Source organism: Pinus tabuliformis, chromosome 7 (assembly GCF_031772625.1).
Source record: "Pinus tabuliformis cultivar Carrire ecotype Pingquan chromosome 7, CPIR1, whole genome shotgun sequence".
Classification (NCBI taxonomy): domain Eukaryota; kingdom Viridiplantae; phylum Streptophyta; class Pinopsida; order Pinales; family Pinaceae; genus Pinus; species Pinus tabuliformis.
In genome coordinates, this window is record NC_142293.1 from 1,761,059,032 (window position 1) to 1,761,074,448 (window position 15,417).

At 39.2% G+C, this 15,417-nt stretch overlaps 1 protein-coding gene across 1 annotated transcript in view; it reads left to right on the forward strand.

Annotated features, from left to right (window-relative positions):
• The window catches only part of LOC149255392 (uncharacterized), a 225,397-nt gene that overhangs the window by 105,995 nt on the left and 103,985 nt on the right, over window positions 1-15,417 (forward strand). The window contains exons 4-5 of the mRNA XM_089455023.1: window positions 10,000-10,078; window positions 10,215-10,280. Coding sequence (XP_089311149.1) covers window positions 10,000-10,078; window positions 10,215-10,280 — 145 coding nt within the window. The remainder of the gene's footprint in view (window positions 1-9,999; window positions 10,079-10,214; window positions 10,281-15,417) is intronic.

Sequence of the window (15,417 nt, forward strand, 5' to 3'; positions counted from 1 at the left end):
TCGCTCTCTGCAAGGATCAACTCTGTCACTCGGGATAACTGAATATGTTGCAAATGCTCTGCTCAGTTGATGCCTTCAGCTTCCCTGTGATCTGCAACCACGCTCTGATGCCATGTTGAATTTTCTAAGTCTATCCGTTGGAAAATTAATCTATATTCTGCTGGTTTATTTCTTCTACTTGTTTTAATTCGAACAAGTTATTTAATACATTTAAATACCGAAATAAACACAATACAATCACAACATCTACAGATCAACAACTGAAAGAAAACAAGCACACAAGTGACACCGTTATTTTTGGACAAATGTCCTTGGAAAAACTCAATGCAGGAAAACCGATGTAGCTATTCTGAGGGTATATTATTATGCAGTATTTCCATAAGTACAACTAGGTGCCTAACCGGCTCACCCACAGAGAAAAATACACGGCAGCAATACCTCTATATTCGGAAACAGGTATTCAGAAAACCTGTCCTACGAAACCCTCTCCGACAACTTTGAAGCTCAGCGCTGGCCCTTCTGGCATCTGCGTCAACCCCAGGACCCTCTGTGTCAGCTCTCTGAGGCGCTGTGCAACCTCTGGGACCCTCTACGTCACTCCACCAGCCTCTGCGTGGATGACGCAGTTCCTTTGGCCTTTGTGCTGTCTCTGCTGGGCTCTGCGTAGCCTGAACTGGCCGTTGTTCTCGCTCTCTTTGCTTTTGCGCTGGTCTCTCAGTACTGTCTCTGCCTCTCTGCCTCGTACTGACCGCCCTTCATTGCTGATCACTGATTCAACTTTGCTTAGCAACCCTGCTCCAAAAAAATGAATGACTGATCACTCTGGTGTGTTTTTCAACTGACCCTCAAGCCTCTTCTTATACTTTTCTCATTGGTCCTTCAACGGCCGAGATTAAGTCTCTAATGAACGACTAAGATTAGATTTGGCTTGATCCATGACTTTTGGAACCTTCTAACCCAATTTTATACTAAGACCCATTAATATTTTATTTTTCCTATGTTTAGACTTAGGAACTCCATTAAAAATATTAATTATTTTAATATCTCCCAAATTGGTTAGAATCTGCCCAAACCATTTCTGGGTCTTGGAGATATCATGTGCTTTAGGCTTTCCACCAATTTTCATTGCTAGAGCACATCCGATGCTACCCCAAATCAACAGGGATGCCATGTGTTAGAGAATCTATGGAAAAGTAGTGTTGAGATGATTCTCTGAGACTTGATAACAATTTGTGAAGTCTTTTTACCTTTTCTTAGTTAGCTTATACTTCTTCTTCCTCTTCTTGTTACTGCATATGTGTGTGCTTCATTAAACTACTACCAAAACAAAATAACAAGAACACAAAAATTTGGCTCTCTACTAGGGACAAATCCTTTCCACTCTTGAGAGGGAAACCCTTTGTAAGTTTTCTCTTATTGAAGCTTCTTATTTGAACAACTGCCAAACCCTAGACCCTTGACTAAGATTTCCTCCAAGCATGAGTCAAATCCTTCCTCTTTTTGTACTATCACTTCCGGCACATCTTCCGACACTTCTTCTGGCACTTTGTCTTCCAGCACTTTGTCCTCTAGGTTAGGAAACCCTAGAATATAGGGCTTCTTCTACTTCGCTATAAGGAGGACCTTCTTGCTGATCTTGGGGACCTTGTAGACCTTTTCTTACATCCAAATGATGTCCCTCAATATGTTGCCTTTAGACTGTTGTCAATCTGCAATTGTACCTCACACGTGTGGTTGTTTCTAGCCCTAGAAACAATCCCTTTCTTTCTTGGCTTCCTTTGTTTGTGAGTGTTTCTCCTTTGCTCTAGAGGGAGGTCTGATAGACCTTAAATATCACCCCAATCAATGATTATACTTGACCTGAAGTATGACTGCGGTTAGGGCTGCTGAGTGGCCTTCTTACTTCGCACGTGTGGCTGTGTTAGCTTTAGAAAGTCTTCCTTTACCTCATTTGTGAGGCTCTCTTCAACACTAGAGTGGAGGGTATTTGTAGGCCTAATTACTAGCCCAAACAATGATAAACTTGAGACTGATATATGGCTGCTATTGTGACCGTAAAGATGGCCTTGTTCTTCGCATGTGTGATTGGTTTTCACCTTAGAGACAATCCTTTGAATACGGCTGCAACTTCTCCTTGCTTCACTGCCCTAAGATACCTTTTTTCTCCTCTTTTCTTTGTCTTACTTCGTCCTCCTTGCTTGCGGATTTCAGAGATGAGTTAGTGTTTTCAAATGAGGAGTGGACAACCTCTATTTATAGAGGTTTGTCCCTCCTCCTTGAAGCCGTCATGACTGTCCCTAAAGTCGACTTGCAGTTTGTGCCAAATTTCGACTTTTCTTCATTATTTTTGCTGCTAGGAGAGGATTTGACCTTCCTTGGAGGTGTTCCTATGACCTTGTATGACATCATACATGATGTAACATGCTTTCAAAGGGTCTCATCATAATTACATTTTGACTTTGACTCCCTAGAAGCACTTCAAAATGTGCTTGACCTATTTTCAATGAGCAAGAAACTCATTGACAAATAATATCAAAATAAATTCTCTTTTCTTGAATAAGTACAAATATCAAAATTTCATCTATGAAGACCGAACCTAGTTACATCTTCTCCAACACTCCCTCTTAACCTGGGAGGTATTCATACAACATTACAAGTTGTTTGGCAATTTTCAATCTTGAAGAATTCACAAAAGAGAAACTGGATTAGCAATCCATTTGTTATAGCATCATATCCATTAGCATTGTCATAGTGCAAGGCCTTGACTAACAACTCCATCTCTTCACGAGACCATGAGCCACAACACTGGCGAGACCAATGATTTATAGATACCTTCATCATTGTCTCTCAAGGTACATACCCACTCGGGTGTTCTCGAGTATGACCTTCTAGGACTATTCTTATCTTGGGTTCCCAACCCTCAAAGAATATCAGTCATCTTGCCTACTCTTGTCTTGGATGTCCTACACATCCTCAAAGAGTATCAGATGCCAGATGATTACCTAATCCTCCCATTCTTTCTTCCCAAGTGAAGACAAGAATGTTGTGTCTATCTTGTGTTCACATTTCCATTCATGGCCTTCATCTAGACTTACGGCTGCAAGGCCCATGAAAAGGAAAACACAATTGTCACTCCTTTGTAATCAGGGGTGATTCAAAACTCCCTCTTGATCAGGGACCTGTCAGAGCTCCCTCTTAACTGGGGACTCTTTCCTTCATCAACAACTTCTTCTTCGTGGGTCCTTCAACTGCATGATCTCCTTCCTTTCTTGATGTCATGAAGTTTTCGATCGAACTTCTTCTCAGTAGGGCACCATCCATCCATCACTTTCCTTCTTGGTTAGTCATGTCATTGCTTCGTGGAAAGTGACTATCAGGTTCTTCTAGTCATCTTGGCTACTCCTTTGTCATCTTGTCCATGCTTCAGAATGCTCTCCTCATGGATGCTCCATCATACTTGCTAGGTTATATGCTTTGAGTTGGTAGTCCATCATGACTTCATCCTGATATTGCTTCAACATTGCTTTTCCTTTTGTTGATGGATTCTTCATCACGACATCTTCATAGAGTAGAATCAGTTATCTGCACCTTTTATATCTCCAAGGTCTTCATAGGTGTCAAGGGTCCTTTCTTCCTTCATCAGAGTTATCCTGCCTTCTTTCGAGAGATATCTTTCAAGGCATTTTGTCAAATAGTGATTCTCAGTGATCATGGTGTTCTTCACATGCTTGATCTCTTTCTTCATTTGCTTCTTCTCAGATAGATCGGTCAACCACCTAATGCTTCTTGTGGAAGCATTCCTTCATCCCTTGCTTTCTGGACTTGTTAGCATTTCTTCTTGCTTCTTAGTCAGCAATACTATGCTTCTTATGTGAGCATGTTCTTTTGCTGACCTTTATTGCATTGTGGTACATGCCTTCGAGCATGTTCTTGGTGAAAGAGATCCTTTCATGCTTGATCATGTTATAGAACTATACCCATAACTCAATAATATACAAATGATGACATGACTTAAACTTTGATGTATACATACCTCATCTTGATCCTCCTTGATCATTCTTTGGTGTAGCCCTTCTTGCTTCATCTTAGCCTGCCTGCATATACCTTTTCTTGAATCCCATGAGTGGGATTCCCAATGAGATATCTGCCTTGGTTCACGAACCTTCTCTTGAAGATTCCATCATTGGATTTTTAAAGATCCTCGCCTTGCAAATGTTTCCTACCTTTGATGATTTACGTCTTTTAAGATTCTTATCATGATCAAGTTTTCTTCCATCATATATGAGGTCCTATTCTAGGTATGCTCCTTCTATATTCCCACTTATGCATTTTGTTCTTCTCATAAATGCTACATCTACATGAGTGTCTAGAACTCCATGTACATCATGCTGCTAGATTCTAGAGGGTAATTCTAGCCATGCAATTCTACTGAAAACTTTGAAAGAAGTCTAGAAGGAAAGAGTTTGACCTAGTAATTAGTAGAGATCCAGAGGATCTTCCTTCTTTTGCTTCTTTCCTTCCTCTTCCACCTCTTGAGTTATATGAGCTTCTTCTCTCTTTCTCTTGTTGTTGTTGTCCTTCTTAAGCTTGGGACAATTCCTTTTGTAGTGTCCATATTCTTAGCATCCAAAACATTGGATCTTGGACATGTCCGTTGTTTGTTCTTCGTGGACCAAACTTGCCAAATTTACCCTTTCTTTTGGCTATGGTAGCAAATGCTTGCTCCTTTGCAGTGTTGCGAACATCTCGATAACATCTTGATTTTATCTCGAAATCACGATTTTTTGGCCTAGCCGATGTTTTTTGTTTTTTATCGATATTCTAATGGTATCTTGATTTTGCCGATGTTTGCCGATTTTTACCGATATTTTCCCGATTTTTACGATTTTTTGGTCTTCCAAACCCTTGCCGATTTTATCCTGATGTCGATGTTCGCAACATTGCTCCTTTGATCCCACATCTTCCTTCGCCTAAAGTCTAGTCTCCTCTATTATGCATAGAGACCACATATCATTGAGAGTGGTTGCTTCCTTCTTGGCATAAATGCTTGATGTGAAGTTTCCCCACTCCTCAGGTAGAGCATTGAGTACAACAGTTGTCATCTCTTTGTCAGACATGACTTCCCCAAGCTCTTGAAGTTGATCTCTCATCTCAGAGATTTTCATGAAGTAGGGAGTTATTCCTTCCTTTGTTATCTTCATCTTGTATAATTCATTCCTCAGAGATAATACTTCTTCGGTGGTGGATACTGCGAATAACTCTACTAGCTTATCATAAATTTCTTTTGATGTCTCAAACTTGGAGACATAGGGAATGAGAGAGTCCTTGATTGATTCTATTAGAATCCTTTGAGCTCTTGTCTCATCCTTATTGTACTTGGCTAAGGCTTGAGTCTGTTCCTTAGCAGGGACAATGATGTTCCCCTTGACATATTCTAGGAGCTCATTCTCCTTGAGAAGTAGATCAGTCCTCTTCTTCCATGCAAGAAAGTTATTGGTGCCTACCAACTTATTGCTTTCCTTGCAAAAAGACATTGATGTATATTCAGAAGGGGACATGCACTTACTTGATAGATTTTGAGATTTGATGGATTTGCTTCCTCCTTGAAAGCTTGATGGCTTGTCTTCCCTGGATCTTGATGTCCTTCAAGTTGTCTTCTCCAAGTGGATTTGCTTGGTGATGAGGTGTGCTTGAAGACTTGTAGCTTGATGTAGATCTGCTCTTCTTTGTAGGTGCCTTTATATAAGGCTCTCCTTCTAGCTTTGTAGCCCTCCTTGATGAATGATGGATTGTAGACCCTTCTTGTCCTTGAAGTGGTTGAGACTTCTAGGCTTGATGCTTCAACTTTGTAGATGCTTGAGTGTTCTTGAGTTGCCCTTTCCTTGATGTGTCACCTTCGCTTTGATACCATGTTAGAGAATCTAGGGCAAAGTAGTGTTGAGATGATTCTCTGAGACTTGATAACAATTTGTGAAGTCTTTTTACTTTTTCTTAGTTAGCTTATACTTCTTCTTCTTCTTATTAGTGCATACGTGTGTGCTTCATTAAACTGCTACCAAAAAAAAATAACAAGAGCACAAAAATTTGACTCTCTGCCAGGGACAAACCCTCTCCACTTCCTGAGAGGGAAACCCTTTGTAAGTTTTCTCTTATTGAAGCTTATTATTTGAACAACTGCCAAACCTTATACCCTTGATTAAGATCTCCTCCAAGCATGAGTCAAATCCTTCCTCTTTCTGTACTGTCAGTTCCAGCACATCTTCCGACACTTCTTCTGGCACTTTGTCTTCCAGCACTTTGTCCTCTAGGTTAGGAAACCCTAGAATATTAGGGCCTCTTCTACTTCGCTATAAGGAGGACCTTCTTGCTGATCTTGGGGACCTTGTAGACCTTTTCCTACATCCAAATGATGTCCCTCAATATGCTGCCTTTAGACCGTTGTCAATCTGCAACTGTACCTTGTACATGTGACTGTTTCTAGCCCTAACAACAGTCCCTTTCTTTCTCGGCTTCCTTGTTTGTGAGTATTTCTCCTTCACTCTAGAGGGAGGTCTTATAGACCTTAAATTTCACCCCAACCAATGATTATACTTGACCTGAAGTATGACTGTGGTTAGGGCTGCAGAGTGGCCTTCTTACTTTGCACGTGTGGCTGTGTTAGCTTCAGAAAAGTCTTCCTTTACTTCATTTGTGAGGCTCTCTTCAATGCCAGTGGAGGGTATTTGTAGGCCTAATTACTAGCCCAGACAATGATAAACTTGAGACTGATATATGGCTGCTGTTGTGACTGCAAAGATGGCCCTATTCTTCGCATGTGTGACTGGTTTTCACCTTAGAGACAGTCCTTTGACCGTGGATGCAACTTCTCCTTGCTTCGTTGCCCTAACAGACCCTTTTTCTCCTCTTTTCTTCATCTTACTTCGTCCTCCTTGCTTGCGGATTTCAGAGATGAGTTAGTGTTTTCAAATGAGGAGTGGACAACCTCTATTTATAGAGGTTTGTCCCTCCTCCTTGAAGCCGACATGATAGTCCCTAAAGCCGACTTGCAGTTTGTCCCAAAATTCAACTTTTCTTCATTATTTTTGTTGCTTGTAGTCTTCGTTGCCAGTAGGAGAGGATTTGACTTGCCTTGGAGGTGTTCCCATGACCTTGTATGACATCATACATGATGTAACTTGCCCTCAAGGGTCTCATCATAATTACATTTTGTTTTGACTCCCTAGAAGCACTTCAAAATGTGCTTGACCTATTTTCAATGAGCAAGAAACTCATTGACAAATAATATCAAAATAAATTCTCTTTTCTTGAATAAGTACAAATATCAAAATTACATATATGAAGAGTGAACCTAGTTAGATCTTCTCCAACACCATGAACCAATTGACTAAGAATAGGGATGACCTTATAATGTAGATGACCATGCCTCCTATGCCATAGCTCAATGGGATTAATCTCCATGTGAACCAAAGCTTGAGGAGGTGGTGTATCGTGTAATAACTCTATAAAGACTTCCTTCATGAACTTCGATAACCCTAGCTTTATCAATGCTAGAGTCTTTTCCCCAAACCAATACTTTTCCATCATCAAAGGCAACTCTATCCCCTTATCTTCTAAACAAGAAATAGAAAGCAAATTCTTTTTCAAACCTGGAACATATAGTATGTTGTTGAGGTGCAGCTTGTGAAAATTCGGCTAACATAGGCTAACATTCGGCTAACATTCGGCTAACATTCAGCTAACATAGCTAGATGCTCATTATTAGATTTTTCTTCTTTGCCTCAAATGCTAGAATTTTTTCCATGTATTGCTTTCGAGCTCCTCCTAATATCACCTAACTAGGCCCTCTTAGCATCAAGCACTCCCCAGAGGACATTTTAGGCTTTGCATTAACTACTTCACAATGAAATATGAATACAACGATGTTTGTAATACGCACTTCCTCTATTTCTACCTATATTTCTATCTCTGATGTTGAATAATTTTTCCCCTCTTTCAATGCATGTTGAATAATGTTTCCCCTCTTGTACTTTCATTTGTATCCTTTCTTCGTTTTAGCATTTATGACAAGAACTTGGAAACAGTAAGCACAAGAATATCTATATAATGTAGTAATTGATGGATAAGTGATGTCCAAACAATGCAAAGTGAGTATATGAATATCAATTCAGGCATTGGATCTCATTGTTAAAACGTGGCTTTGGGGAAAAGGAGAGCTAACTTTCAATAAATATTTATTTATTATGCAATATGTTATTATGTATATATTATGTTTACGTTATTATTGGATCATTATATATTTATGTTTATATTATTGTGTAATATATTAGGTATATTTGAAGTCCTTCCCCTTCAAAATTATTTTCCCTTAAAACATGATTGTAAAGGGCTATGATCCTTGGTATGGGAGCCCTAGATTGTTGTATATTAGTTTGTTAATATAACAAAGAAGAGTTTGAAAAAGTTAAAAGTTGTCATGTGCACTATTTGATTCATTGATGTGTGTAGATTCAACTGTGAAAAGTAGGATGGTTGAATCATTTGAGTGTGTTTGTGTCAGAGATTCTAAGACTAAACCCAAATTCTCATGTGCCATGGAAAATTCAACATTCACGAGGGAGATTTTGGACATAGGTTGTATTCCTTATGTGGACCTCCTTGGCCAAATTTCCATCAAGAGGATCTCTTTCTTCCATGTTACCTTGTCTTTGTAAGGAAACAAATGGTAGGCAGAGGTGTTGACACCACTCTTGATACTAGATCAGTGATAGCTTGGGTTTCAACTTGACCCCCCTTGATGGGTCAACCAAATTTTATGAACCTTTGGAGGAGCTCTCGTTCCATATGCCAAGAAAGACACCATTAGACAAATAGGTATATCAACTTAGTTAGGTTCACCTTGTAGTAAGTATCACTCTCCAGGTTTGGTTGAGCAACTAGTCTTCCATTTGGAGATTCTTTGCCCTTGCCTCGGATGTTAAGAGTGATACATGTTTTCGAGGGATCCTCCTAGGATTACACAACCAAGCCACCTTGGCATTGGTATTCTCCAAATGGCGTTATTAGATAGTGCATTGACGCCTTCATGGTTATTGATGACTTGGTGGAGAAAACTTCTTTATGCTTGTTACTGCTTAGATTAGTAGGCTTGACAAAGTCCAACCAAGATGCACTCACTGTCACCTTAGCACACTCCTCTCACTTTTTGCTAACTCCTAAAATTCCGTGGGGTATCCCTACACAACAAAACTTGACCAAAATCCTAAGAAAGACCAGTGCCCACTGTTACCCACCAAAATGGGTAACCCCATAGGAGAAAACATTTCTCCTACGTAGGCCAACCAACCAGCTAGTAGCCCTTGACATTTACTTTTTGACAATGATATGCCATATTCATCCACCATCTGCACCAGCCATGTACATCTCACCATCCAACATTCCCCTTAAATGAAGGTGGGTTGCTACTCAATAGGAACTTTGATGTTTGTTTTGGGCATTTAGTATGGATAAAAGGGTGATCTGGAAGATTGACCAATCTTGATTGTAAATCTTTTCTCTCACCTTACTAGGGAGTTTAATCCTTAGCCCTAGTCTAGTGGGACCTCCCTTAAGGCCTTAGGGTCATAGGAGGGGCACTACTTGGAAAACCCAGATTGATGTAGCGTGTTCATTTTTCTTGCACTATATTGTTGAAGTTTGTAGCTGGGGCGTGTACTTCTTCACAAACATTGTGTCTAGGCGTGCAAAAGTTGCCCACGTCTCCTTAGAACACTTGCTCTAGGTTGAGCAAGTTGCTAATGTAACTTATCCTATGTTTAACTTAGGAAAAAACACATATTAATATGTTGGCTTATTGAGCTAAAAAAACTTAGGAAAAGTAATGTAATTTGTTGTACAGGTCATTCTTGCCACATTAAATAAGTTTGTTGAACAAGTTTTGTATATTCCAAACTTTTATACAGTAGACATGGTCCAATGCAACAATTTCTTGGTTTTGTGCAGTCAGATTATCGAAGCAGAGGCCACTTTTTTGTCAGCGTTACTTTGCTTTTTTGAAGAGTCAATGTCCTCCTTTTTCAAGGTTTATTCTCTGAACCGAAAACCACATATTTTAAATACCTTAATATCTTTTAGTGTGATTTTCAATGCACATTTCATCTGCACATCCTGTTCTCAAAGTCTTTAATTGTTAAGATTCAAATTTTTGTTGGCTGAAGGCTGCTTTGCTGATTCGGAAGGCAATAAATGGTTACAGGCGATGCCAAGGCGTCCTTCAGAAGCAGGTTTGTTTGGGAAGTAGATGGACAAGTATTATGCAGTTTACATGCTAGGAAATGTATTCTTTAGAAATATCTTTCAATGTTATTGTCAATAGAGTTCAGGCTAACTTATTTCCCATGTTTGCAGTGTGTTGAGGAACATAGTCCCTTTTTTAAAAGATTTTTTACTATGAGGCAGAAACTAGTACAAGTAGCTAGAAAACTAACAAATGGTATATGTGATACACTTGTTGTTCCTATAAGCCTTATTCAGTGTTTATAGCATAGGTTTTTATCAGTTGGTTTGACCAACAAATTTAATTTCTTGGCATTGGGCTTCTTTATGTATTCTAACAGATATGCTTTCTCTTCTGTTTTTTTAACGGGCATTGTATACTTGCTACATTATTAAACCTAATCATTTGTCAACTTGTAAATTGGTCAACATTGCATGGATAAAAGCCCTACAGATTTCCTTTAAGATATACTAATTCCCATCATTTTAAGTGAATAAAGTCCCCCATTTGCTTTAATATGTTATGTAGTTACAACTGCTATCTCCTTATTTGATCCATCGTGATAATTCTCTTTTTTAAATCTTTGACTTTTATGGTGATTTTCATTTTTTTAATTGTATGTGGTTTCATAAATAAAATTATGTTATACTTGTTCTTGTTGTGAAAATTTCTAATACGAAATTCTATTGCAGTAACTGATTTATTTCACCTACTTAACTCCTACAATAAGTTATTTACAAAAACCCTTCAGTAAACATTAAAATAAATTCTACTGCAGTTATCACATAATTACATAGGGAAAATAACAATGATATACAAGCACACGAATCAATCACATCAACACAGTGGTTTTTGGACAATTGTCCCTGGAAAAACCCAATGTGGGAAAACCAGTGCAGCAGATGAGGGTTTTATTAATCTTCAACAACAATCGCTTTACAAGGAATGATTTTACAGAGAAACTAAGGCACTTTTAAGAGAAAACACCTGAGATAGTTTCTCCTCCTCCTGGAGAAGTTCTGACACTCTGGAGACCCTTCACCCACCTCTGCATCACTTCTGCATCACTCTGCGTCACTCTGATTCAATCTGCGTTAGCCTGCATGAGCACTGTGTCTCCAATGGTGTTGTCTGCCTGCTCTTCCCTCTGCGCTGTCTTGCGAATGCCATGCGTCACCTCCTCCTCAGTAACTGACTGCTGCTCATGCCCTCCTCTTCCTCCACCCTGCAACTCTCCCTCTCAAATCGAACTCCTTCTCCTTGAGAATTGATTTCCTTCGGGGTACTGATTATTTGCCCGGTGTATCTCCAAATGACTCTCAAGTCTTCTCTTATACCTTTCCTGTTGATGAATCAACGACCGAGATTAAGTCTCTAATCAACGGCTAGGATTAAAACAGACTTGATCCTCATCTCTTAGAAGCTTCTCACCCATATCTTTATTAATACCCATTAATATTTTTATTTTCCTAAGTTTAGAGTTAGGAACCCATTAAAAATATTAACTATTTTAATAACTCCTCATCCGGGTGGAATTTCTCCAAACAATTTCTGGGTCTTGGAAACCTCATGTGTTCTAGCCCCTCCACAAAATTTCGAAGCTAGAGCACATTTGATACTACCCAAAATCAACACTTTTAGTGCTATGCATTGTGCAAAACACTGATCTTTATAGGATCTGATTACCACATTTGACTAATTTTTGGGCAAAAACTAAAATAAAATTCACTGAATCACAAGCATTGGCGAATTTAATGGAAAACTGAATGGTGAGTTTGATGTTCTACTTAGTGACAAACTTAATGGCAAACATAGCAGGTTAATGATAAATTTCAAATTTAATGGTGATTTTAATGTCAAGGTTGTTAGAGATAATGGTCATATTTAGAAGACACTGGTCATTAGATATATTTAGGACTTTCATGTATACTAAATGTATCAGCGTGAAGAAGCAATGTGGCCTGACTTGGTATTCCAAGAAATAATCTAATGCGAGAAAAGCACTCAACTTTGTCTCTGTTGAGTCCTCTCTTTGCTCTTTCTATGGTATCTGAGACACGGCCCTCCCTTGGGAATAATACATGGACTAGGAAGCTGATAAATCATGTCTGGGCTAAGCATTCTATCCAAAATTCTTCCAAACCTTTGGCATATAAGGGGTCATTGCTTTGGGTATAAAGGGATGTAATGATGAAGCATTTAAGATAGTAATTAATGTAGTAGTTAATTGTTAGGTGTTTGGGTGTTACTTACCGCACTACTCTTCTCTTAGCATATAATGAGACATTGCATCTTCAAATGAATGAATTAATCCATTCTTTCCCATTATTGTGTATATTCTTGTCCATGATTGTGTTTGTAAAAACAACATGGTATCAAAGTTGTGTTGAGGAAAAGCAATGAAGTGGGCTAAGGGATTGCTTTGTTGAGAGAAGGAAATGAGGAATTACAATTACACACACGTTTGGACATAAGATAGAAAAAGCAAATTGTCCTCAAGTGAGTCAAAGCATTTTATATGTGGTATGCAGTGAAGCTGTGAGAACTGTGGGTATATGTAGGGCAAGAACATACCCACAAATATATATATATAGGACAAGGAGACATTATATTAAAAGGGTCATAGAAGAGCTATCAACAAAAGTACAAAAATAGTTGATATGATAATTCAAACAAAACCTGCAACTTTCAGATGCTACATGCAAAAGTTTGTAGTTACTTATGACTAATACAACCTGTTAACCACCATCAATTGGTGACCCCTATAGGAGAAAATTTTTCCTAGGATTGTCTTCAGCCGACAACCAACAATCCCTTGCAGTCACTAGATAGTTCGATGTGCCATTATTCTTCGCCACCTAGCCCAACCATTGTGCCCTCGTGCATCTGTTATGATTGTACGTTTGAAGGTGGGATTTCCAACCCCAAAGGTATGACTTTTCATTATGTAATTGGGTGTTTATGCTTTCTTTTCTTGGGCACATTTGGACATGGATTAGTGGGGGGATTAAGGTGGAAAGAACGGGCTTTGACTATACTCTTGTTCCCTTATCTCAATTTGGGGGTTAATCTTGTATCCTAGTCCCGTGGGATCTCCTATATTGCTATATTGGCTACTAGCTTTAGGAGTGACATTACATGGGAAACCCTAATTTTGGTTTTGTGGTCCCGCTTCCTGATACAATATATCTCACTCCCCTCCTTCATTATAGCTATTCTTGTACCATGTCATGTGGCTTGGAGCCTTCCCTCTTGCCCCCATTCCATGCTATCATTATTTCACATGAGTCATGACCCTTGCCATTTGATGGATGTATCATGGACCTGTCACCCCCTTAGAGGTTGAAACCACCTAATAGGGTCCTTAATTAACGTCTCTTATCGAGCAAGGTAGCACCTATACATTTTAAAGCCCATTTGAAAGGGCATGCCATTGCGAAGTGTCCACTTCTGCCCTTGATTAGCAAGCTTATTTACTCAATTGCACTAATGATTAATTGTACTAGAAGGTGATGAGACGCATTTGTTCTTATACATGATTGCAAGTGGGTCTTCATCTTGGACTTGGTCTCCCTATATGGGATCTAAGCCCTCTAGAGGGTCATAATGGCACTTGTAGGGTGAGTGTTGAGAGCCATGGGCCTCCACCATAGTAGAGCATTGATTGCCACACCATGGGCCTCTTCAGTACCACACATTGCATGTTCGAGCCCCAGTCATACAAGGATGACGATGCACTTGGACTACGTTGCCTAGGCATCCACACATTGACACTTGACACTTGACTGCTGATCCAGAGCGCACATGAGGTTTTGTCTTTTCTGGAGAGACATGGGAGGGCATGTGTCATCTTCTAGCCTTCACTGATGGAACATTGACTTCTTGTGGAGCCATTTGGTGCTCCCCCAAGAGACCATTGCTTGTGCCCCAGAGCCACTTGGGTGTTGAAAATGTAACTAGTTTCGGTCTTCATAATTAATATCTAGCTCATGACATGATGTAATTATTATGTATTTGTCAGAAGGAAAATTATTGTAAAAGAAAAAATATTTTATAAGCATGGGTTTCATGCTTTATTTATTTTGTTTCTAGGTCAAAGCATCCATTGTTTGCTCCTAGGGTTTGTGTCTTGAGTCTTAGTCCTTGTCATCATGTAATAGACCTTTCTTGGACTTTTTGTATCAAGAAAGAAAAAATATTTTGATGTATTTTAGTCATGTAAACCTCCTCCACCAACTCGACCTGCCCCGTTTACAAGTTGGCCTCATTAAAGGGATTTTACCAGCTTAAAGACTATATATAGAAGTGTAATTCGACATATTTGAGCATCCATCCAAGCAAGAAGTTTGATATGCAATCTGAAGTGGAAAAGAAGTGTGAAGAAGCTAAGGAAGGAAGGTCTTAACATTACAAGAGAGAAGGAATCCAAGCGAAGAAGAGAAGAACCAGAATCTACCTATTTTCTTCCACACTTGCGAAGAAGCCTGAAGTTGCAGTGCTAGTTGTAGGGCCGAAGGTGCAGGGCGAAATTGCAAAGAAAGGAAAGAAGGCAGAGATTTTGTTTTGGAGCAGAATTACCTTGACTTGTGTTGACTTTGCATGGTTAAAGGCTTGTTGATTTGGGCATCTTCGTCTTGAGTAAGAAAGAGTAGTTCGGAAGCTAACTTGGTGGATTGGAGGAGGTCTTTCAACATTGTCTTGGTCAAAGTGCCTCGATTGTCTCATTTGATTTGGTTCTTGAAGAAGAGAAAAGAATTTTTGGGTTTTCCCCAAGAAAAGGGGTTTTACCCTGGTTGAGAGCTTACATCCTCCGTCCTTGATCTTCATGTTTATGTTTTGGTAGTTGCTTGATGATAAGAAAATAAAAGAAGATATAAAGAAGTTAAAGAAGACATAAAGCAAGATAACTATGTATCACAAGTAATTATCAAGATAAGAAAATCTTTCTTCCTTTTTGATTTTCTAACATTGGGAGCACCACATGATGTTTTGATTGGAAATCAAGGGGCCACCCCCTTGATCATCATTTATGGAGCCCTCCCCTTCATCATGGCACATTGAGGACTCATCTTGGCCTTCCAACGATCCTTTGCACCATTATTTTATCTTTTTGGCTTTATTGGGATGGCTTATTATTCACGTTT